The sequence below is a fragment of the Camellia sinensis genome, unplaced genomic scaffold, assembly GCF_055761805.1.
Source record: "Camellia sinensis isolate YWXY unplaced genomic scaffold, ASM5576180v1 Unanchor1, whole genome shotgun sequence".
NCBI lineage: Eukaryota > Viridiplantae > Streptophyta > Magnoliopsida > Ericales > Theaceae > Camellia > Camellia sinensis.
Genome location: NW_028128987.1, coordinates 8,625,456 through 8,633,795, shown reverse-complemented (window position 1 = coordinate 8,633,795; position 8,340 = coordinate 8,625,456). Strand labels below are relative to the sequence as shown.

The 8,340-nt window shown below is 47.3% G+C and overlaps 1 protein-coding gene across 1 annotated transcript; it reads right to left on the bottom strand.

Moving 5' to 3' along the window:
• Positions 1–6,366: 6,366 nt before the first annotated feature.
• On the bottom strand, positions 6,367–7,868 carry LOC145814251 (uncharacterized). Its single transcript, XM_082910862.1, has 2 exons — positions 7,213–7,868; positions 6,367–7,132 (listed from the first exon to the last, which is right to left on the bottom strand). Exons 1-2 carry the CDS (start codon positions 7,645–7,647, stop codon positions 6,404–6,406), a joined length of 1,164 nt encoding a protein of 387 aa, XP_082766988.1. The 5' UTR covers positions 7,648–7,868; the 3' UTR covers positions 6,367–6,403.
• Between the last annotated feature and the right edge of the window lie 472 nt (positions 7,869–8,340).

The following is an 8,340-nucleotide window of genomic DNA, read 5'->3' as shown; positions in this document are numbered from 1 at the left end:
ACTACACCTTCCCAAAGAGAGAGCAGAAGCCTCAGGACAGGCGACACTCACTCCTTATCTTCAAGAACTCGTCACTCTAGGTCTGAAAGGACGAGATCCGAAAGATCATACACTGAAGGAAGCACGTATTGGCCTTCACATTCACACCAAACCAGATCCAGACAAACCGAGCTACCCAGGTCATCCGACTTACGAACCGTGCTAGAAGAAAAAGCACGATGCAAGGAGGATGCCAGGGCAAAGGATCCACACCGAATTTCGGCCCTACAACGGTTGGCTCCTCGAACGCATGGAAGCGTCGAGGTTGGAATGCCAATACCGCGACCGGCCTACGAACCAGCGGACAAAGCATTGGCAAGACTACAGACTTCGCCGTTTGTCCCAGCGATCGAAAACGCACCCCTACCATCAGGCTTCCTTCAGCCGAAGTTCAATACATATGAAGGGAAGACGGATCCGTATTCTCACCTAAGCCACTTTCGCCAAGTCATGGCTGTGTACAGGCAAAACGAGGCCCTAATGTGCATACTCTTCCCATCAAGTCTGGGCGACTTAGGCTTGACTTGGTTCGAAAAGCTCCCAGAGGGCAGCATAGCCTCCTGGGCCCAATTGGCAGAAGCGTTCGTGACAAGGTTTCGGACAAACACAAAAACACCGGTGGAGATAGACCAGTTACTCTCCATCGACATGGGTGAAAAAGAGACCCTCAGATCTTACAACAGTCGCTATTGGGAGACATTCAACCAAATTGGAGACTGCCCAACCAATCTAGCCATTGCGCAGTATAAAAGAGGTCTACCAGTAGGGAATAGACTAAGGGATTCAATTACAATGACGCCACCCCTCACCATGGAAGCCCTGATGGAGAGAGTGCATCAGCACATCAGGGTAGAAGAAGATGGCGCACGTTCCAAAGCCAAAACAAGTGCGGCCACGGTACCAGAAAAGAAAACCTCAGCAAAGGTTAATACGGTGGACCGAAGTAACAAAAACGGACGTGGCAGACGAGATAACGGAGAAGACCCAGACAAAAGATGGTTGAGAATCCGCACTGCCATAACAACGGTGTTCAAAAAACCAATATCGGATTCTAAGCGAAATCAAAGATGAGCCTTTTGTCAAGTGGCCAGCCAAGCTTGGGGAAGCTCAGAAGAATTACGACGACAGATCACGGTGCACCTTCCACAAAGAAAAGGGGCACCGAACTGAGAATTGCACGCCCCTAAGACAGCATTTAGAAGAATTGGTGGCAGCAGGCCACTTGGACGAATACATTGAAGGAGGAGCGCAACCGGCCCCCCAAGATCATGACCAACCCAACAGAATGCCAAACGACGCACCACCGCAAGGCATTATCAATGTAATTCATGGAGTTTTTGAACCTGAGCGCGTATGCGAGCTTAGAGGTTCAATCAAGAAGGCTGAACACTTTAGGGAAGTATTAAGTTCCCAACCCGCCATCAAGAAGGGGAGGACAGAGGCAACAAACGTCATGTCCTTTTCGGATAAGGACTTGGAGCGAATTTACTGCCCCCATAATGATGCCCTGGTTGTCACTCTCCGAGTCAAGGATTTTGACGTCAAGCGGATTCTGATTGACCAGGGTAGTTCATGTGAGATCATGTATTACGACACATTCAAACAACTAAAGCTGCAGGACAAAGACTTGGCACCCGCAGTTTCTCCCCTGATTGGATTCAACTCCATGCCAGAGTGGCCTGTCGGCAAAATAATCCTTCCAGTCAGAGCAGGAAGTGTATCAAAACAGGTGGAGTTCTGGGTATTGAAGGTCCCCTCCACCTACAACATCATCCTGGGCAGAACATGGCTGCATGCCATGCGTTCGGTAGCGTCATCATATCATCAGGTAATGCGGTTCCCCAATGACGCCGGTATAATCGAAGAAGTTTATGGCGATCAGATCATGTCAAAACAATGCTTCGCCACAGCAAATGGAAGCCGAGCTGCCAAAGGATACGTTCATTCGGTGGAAGAACCAGAGAGTAATGAACTATTCGCTGACGTCGGCAAAGAAGCTGATCAGAAAGCGGTGGAAGACTTGGTGGAGGTAAAAATAGATGAGAAGAACCCGGATAAGTTCTTCTTGCTTGGCTCATCATTGTCCAGCGCTGAGAGATTAGAGGTCATGGAATTCTTGACCTCTAATATCGAAGTGTTTGCCTGGACACCGTACGACATGCCAGGCATTGATCCAAACTTCATCAGTCACCAACTCAATGTCCACCCATCCGCCAGACCAGTCATTCAACGTACACGCAGATCGGCACTCCACCACGCCGAAATAGTGGCAGAAGAGGTGGGCAACCTGCTGGAGGCAGGAGCAATAAGGGAAGTGCACTACCCAAAATGGATCTCCAACACCGTCGTAGTGCCAAAAAAGAATGGTAAATGGCGCGTCTGCGTCGACTACAAAACAGTCAACAAGGCGTGCCCGAAAGATAGCTTCCCTCTACCAAGGATAGATCAACTGGTAGACTTAACGGCAGGACATAACCGACTTAGCTTTTTGGATGCATACAGAGGCTACCACCAGATCGCCATGCACGAACCAGACCAAGAGGTCACTTCCTTCACAACACCAAGGGGGTTATATTGCTACAAGGTCATGCCCTTTGGCCTAAAGAACGCAGGGGCGACATTCCAAAGGATGGTCACCAAGATGTTTGAACCATTGTTAGGCAGAACAATGGAGGCGTACATCGACGACATGGTGGTCAAAAGCAAGGATGAGAATGACCATCTGAAAGACTTAGGCGAGATGTTCTAGATCCTGAAGAAACACAAGCTACGCCTCAATGCGTCCAAATGCGCATTCGGAGTTGGATCTGGCAAATTCTTGGGCTTCCTGGTGACCAACCGAGGTACAGAAGCCGACCCCTCTCAGATCAAAGCGATCCAGGAGTTGGAGAGACCAAACTCAGTCAAAGAAGTGCAGCATCTTACTGGTATGGCGGCTGCACTCAACCGGTTCATAAGCAGATCGTCGGACAGACTACGACCATTCTTCCAAGCTTTAAAGGCCAAGTTTGAGTGGGATGAAGAATGCGACCGAGCTCTGGAAAGCTTGAAGGAATACATGTCTTCCCCACCACTACTTGTTACTCCAGTACCTGGTGAAGAACTCTTTTTGTACCTAGCAGTCTCTCAACACGCAGTCAGCGCAGTGTTGGTTCGTGCAGAAGGAATACAACACTTGCCCATCTTTTATGTCAGCAAGACATTGTTGGGAGCCGAAACAAGGTACTTACCATTGGAGAAACTAGCATTAGCATTAATGATGGCATCCAGAAAATTGGCGCACTACTTTCATGCCCACACCATAGTTGTCCTCACGGCCTTTCCACTAAAAGCTCTATTTGAAAAGGCGAACTTTAGTGGGTGAATTTTGAAGTGGGCAGTGGAGTTAGGACAATTCGACATCAAATTCCAACCCAAGACAGCAATAAAAGCCCAATCTTTGGTGGACTTCGTCGCGGAATTTACTCCTGGAAGTCATCATATCTGCCCAGTCGACCTGACTGACACAACCGAACTAGGGACAGAAGTTGACGCCGGAATAGCGCGACCCCTAGTGGAAGGTAATCCAACCGAACTAGGGACGGAAGTTGACGCCGGAATAGCGCAACCCCGAGTGAAAGATAGTCCATCAAGCATAAAGGCAGACCATACTAAGGACAACAAGGAGGAGCCAAACAAAGGCTCACCAGCAGTTCAAACAGAGGACGAAGGGCAGACAGCCAACCAGGACTTTGAAGAAAACACCCTTCTTGACCTCACGACATCATCTGATCCTTCCACTTGCTGGAAACTATTCGTTGGAGAGATGTGGAAGCTCTTTGTGGATGGAGCATCCAACCGACATGGTGCAGGGCTTGGCATAGTCCTCATCTCTCCAGACGGCCTGGTTATAGAGCAAGCAATCAACCTTGGCTTCCCAGCATCCAACAATGAAGCGGAGTATGAGGCGCTTCTCGCAGGACTCAAGTCGGCACACTTCATGAAAGCAACCAAATTAATGGTATACAGTGACTCACTGCTAGTGGTAAACCAAATTTCTGGCGAATACGAAGCAAAGGATGACAGAATGGCCAAGTACCAAGAGCTAGTCAGAACGGAGATCAAGAAGTTTGATGTGGTAAGGATAGAACAAATTGGCAGGGAGGAAAACAGCCGAGCGGACGAGCTAGCAGGCCTGGCCTCAATGGCAGATACATCGATCCCTCATCCATTACTCATCGACTTCTTACCAAGACCAAGTATAGAAGACCCCGAAGCAGAAGAAGTATATTGCACTGAATTAGGCCCTTCATGGATGGATCCCATCATCCTGTTCCTAAAAGACGGCATCCTACCAGCAGAGAAAAAAGAAGCCAACAAAATAAGGGCAAAGTCGCAGCGATTTTGGCTATCTCCATCCTTGGCATTATACAAGAAGTCATTCTCTGGGCCTTACCTCAAGTGCGTTCATCCCAGCAAAGTAGAAGCCTTCCTATTCGAAATACATGAGGGGGTATGTGGAAGTCATCAAGGGGGAAGGTCGCTCGCCTACAGGGCTATTTCGCAAGGATATTGGTGGCCATATATGCAAGCAGACTCAGAAAAATATGTGAAGAAGTGTGAAAAATGCCAGAAATTTGCGCACCAAATACATCAACCAGCAAGAGAACTCCTACCCTTAACTAGCCCATGGCCTTTCGCAATGTGGGGCTTGGACATAGTAGGACCACTTCCAACAGCGCCCGGTGGCAGAAAATTCTTTCTCGCAGCAACAGACTACTTCACAAAATGGGTGGAAGCAGAAGCATTGGCATCAATCAAAGAAAAAGATGTGAAGAAGTTCGTTTGGCAAAATATTATCACTCGGTTTGGCATACCAAAAGCACTGATCTCAGACAATGGAACTCAGTTTGACGGCAGAATCTTCAGAAGCTTTTGTGAAGAATACAAGATAGAGTTCTACAATTCCACACCGGCGTATCCTCAAGCAAATGGGCAGGCTGAAGCATCAAATAAAGTCGTCTTGGATGGACTAAAGAAAAGGCTAGAGAAAGCAAAAGGCAAGTGGGCGGATGAACTTCCTCATGTTTTATGGGCCTACCGCACCACACCTCGGCGATCAACAGGAGAAACACCATTCTCCTTAGCATATGGAATGGAAGCGGTGATCCCACTAGAAGTTGGCCTCCCCACAATTCGAAGCGAAAATTTTGATCCAGACTTAAATAGAGAAGCCATAGCCTTAGAACTCAACCTTGCAGAAGAAAGAAGAGAAAGAGCGTTGGTCCACATCGCCGCATACCAACGAGAGTTAATCAAAAAATACAGCAAAAAGGTTCATCCTAGACAATTCAAAATTGGCGATTGGGTACTGCGCAAAGTAATGGGAAACACCTTGGTCCCAGGAGACGGCAAGTTAGGCCCCAATTGGGAAGGTCCCTATAAGGTGGTTGGGTTAGCCGGCAAAGGGGCATACCACCTAGAAGACAAGGATGGCAAGGCAATCCCTAGGCCATGGAATACGGCCAATCTCAAGTTATTTTACTTTTAGCTTTTCTTTTTTAAAACATGTAATTTTCTCTTCCTTCAATAAAATGAGCTATTCTTTTTGGCACAAATTACTCTTTGTAAAAATTAGCTTTCAAGACTTAAGTATATTGCAAACATGTTATTCTAAGTTAGCTGGAAAAACTAACTTAGAGGTTGGCTGGAATAAACCAACACTTGTTACTCTTCAGCCGAAGTAAGTGTAAGGCTGAAGGGTGGTTGGCTGGAATAAACCAACTCTTGTTACTCTTCAGCCGAAGTAAGTGTATGGCTGAAGAGTGGTTGGCTGGAACAAACCAACTCTTGTTACTCTTCAGCCGAAGTAAGTGTAAGGCTGAAGGGTGGTTGGCTGGAATAAACCAACTCTTGTTACTCTTCAGCCGAAGTAAGTGTATGGCTGAAGAGTGGTTGGCTGGAATAAACCAACACTTGTTACTCTTCAGCCGAAGTAAGTGTAAGGCTGAAGGGTAGTTGGCTGGAATAAACCAACTCTTGTTACTCTTCAGCCGAAGTAAGTGTATGGCTGAAGAGTGGTTGGCTGGAATAAACCAACTCTTGTTTCTCTTCAGCCGAAGTAAGTGTAAGGCTGAAGAGTGGTTGGCTGGATTAAACCAACACTTAATACTCCTCAGCCGAAGTAATTATGTCGGCTAAGGAGTGGTTGGCTGGTAAGTATAGTTTAACCATCCAAAAACCGAAATAACACTTGGAGTAATAGAAGGCATTACAAATGCAAGCATACACACAATAACCGGAATAAGAGAAGTAAAATTTTCATTCGAAAGACAAGTCATTACAAGGGGGCTTAGTTCGGTTACAAAGGAGAAAAAGTAAAAAGTCAAGAGAAAAGTTCATCAATTTCAGCGTCGAAAACCGCATCGGCATCAACTTGAAGACCGGTCTCCGGAGGGAACTCATTCACACTAGATTGAGCCACTTCGGCTACGGTTCCACTGGGAGGATCAACAGTTAGGTCTTCAGCAGTGGGCACCGACCGAACTGGCTGGTCCACATTTTTGGCCGGAGTATCTTCATCAGAGGCATCATCAGAGTCAGAGTCTTCCAAAAACTGTTGTTGCAGAGCAGCCGCGTACTCCGCCAGGGACTCCGGTATAAAATAATCTGGAGGGTTGAAGACCTCGGTCTGTTGATCTTGACCGAGCTTCTCCACTGCCGCCCTCCAGCCGCATTTGAAGAACAGCTCCTTTGCAGCGTCACATTGTTTGACGTACACGTCTTCGGCCTTCTTGTAACCTTGTTTATAGCCCTCCTTTTCGGCTTCCACCATGTTTTTTCTTAGTTCGCCTATTTCGGCGTCTTTCCTCCTCTCAAGCTTCACCAACTCCCGCAAATACTTGTCCTTCATAACGATGGCAGCTTTCTGTTTCTCCGCTTCCGCCGAATTAACTAGATCGGCAAGACGGCCGTTTTCTGCTTCTAGCTCGGCCATTCTCTTTTCGGCTTGTAGTAGTTCGGCCGACTTGGCTTCGGCTTCCGCCATTGCCTGCCTTGTGGTTTTGCGGAGCTCTTGGACTTTCCTATAAGTGACATTGTTCTTTTGCAAGGCCTGGCAAAACAAAAACCCCATCTCAGCCGAAGTAAAAGTTAGAAAAATTTAGACAGGAAAAAGCAGACAGAGCTACTTACCAAAATCATGGACTTGGAAGCAGACCGAATTGATTTCATTTCGGTGTTCAGTTGCTTCAAGTGGCGCTCCATGTCCTTGGGGAGGCACACACTTTTGGCCAGGTTAAAGGCCAGTTGGTGGTCTTTTTCAGCCACGACCGAATCAGTGGCTTTGATGTTTCGGTCATTGAAGATCAAAGGCGGAGCCCACTTCGGAGAACGAGCTCGGTCAGTTTGCTCTGGTTGGGACGCAGGATGAGGACTTTGAGGGACGGTTTCGACTTCATCAACAAGTTGTTGTTCGGCTGACGTAGATCGGGCGCGTTTTGAAGGGCGAGATGAAGAAGGCCGTTGTGAAGGAAGGGCCACGACGGCAGGCTGCACCTCAGTAGTTGGTGTTACTTCGGCTCTAGTTGTTGAAGTTAGAAGGGCCCTGACTCTGCTCTTCTTTGCCATTTCTTCCTCAGCGGTTAATGGAACAAGTCTTATCTCGGGCAAAGTTGGGTCCGGCTCCGGTGCTTCCTCGAGAAGAAAATCGGTTACCTTTGCTTTCCGTCGACCGTTGTAACGGTAGGTCGGTTCGAAATTTAAAAGCTTGGCCCAATCTCTTTCTTTAACCCGAAATGCGGCTCGCAAAACGCCGAGGTTAGGATAGCTATACAAGGAATGGAGATGGGCGAAATCTGCAAAAAAGACAAGTGTTAGTTCGGCTAGTAGATTAAACAACCGAGATAACACACAAAGCAGAAGACCGAAGTAAAATTACCAGGCTCTCCCATTTTCCAATTTATAGGTCGGCCAGGAATTTGAGCTTGAAAATCCTCAAAGTTCTCAGAGACCCAAAAGAAATCATCATCGTTGAGATCTTTGTCCGGAGTGTGCTTAATTATCTTCTCTCGGCGGCGGCGAATTCTAAGGTAATATACCCACCCAGCATTCTTTGAACCGATGGAATACTGATGGAATATTTCGGCTAGGCCGAGATTTAGTCTGGTTTGATGATTTAATGCGGCTATTCCCATTATGATACGATATGTATTGGTAGACAGTTGGGTGGGGCACAACCTAGTCTGTCTAAGAAATTCGCAGATTAGCGGTTGAACAGGAAACCGTAGTCCGGTTTCTATTATGGATTGAAGGGTAAAAGGG

Bases quoted from the DNA above. Each gene is read 5' to 3' on its own strand.
- LOC145814251 (XM_082910862.1), bottom strand. From the start codon at position 7,647: ATGGCAAAGAAGAGCAGAGTCAGGGCCCTTCTAACTTCAACAACTAGA. The intron at 7,133-7,212 runs GTAAGTAGCTCT...TTGTTTTGCCAG, and splicing joins CTTCCAAGTCCATGATTTTG to GCCTTGCAAAAGAACAATGT.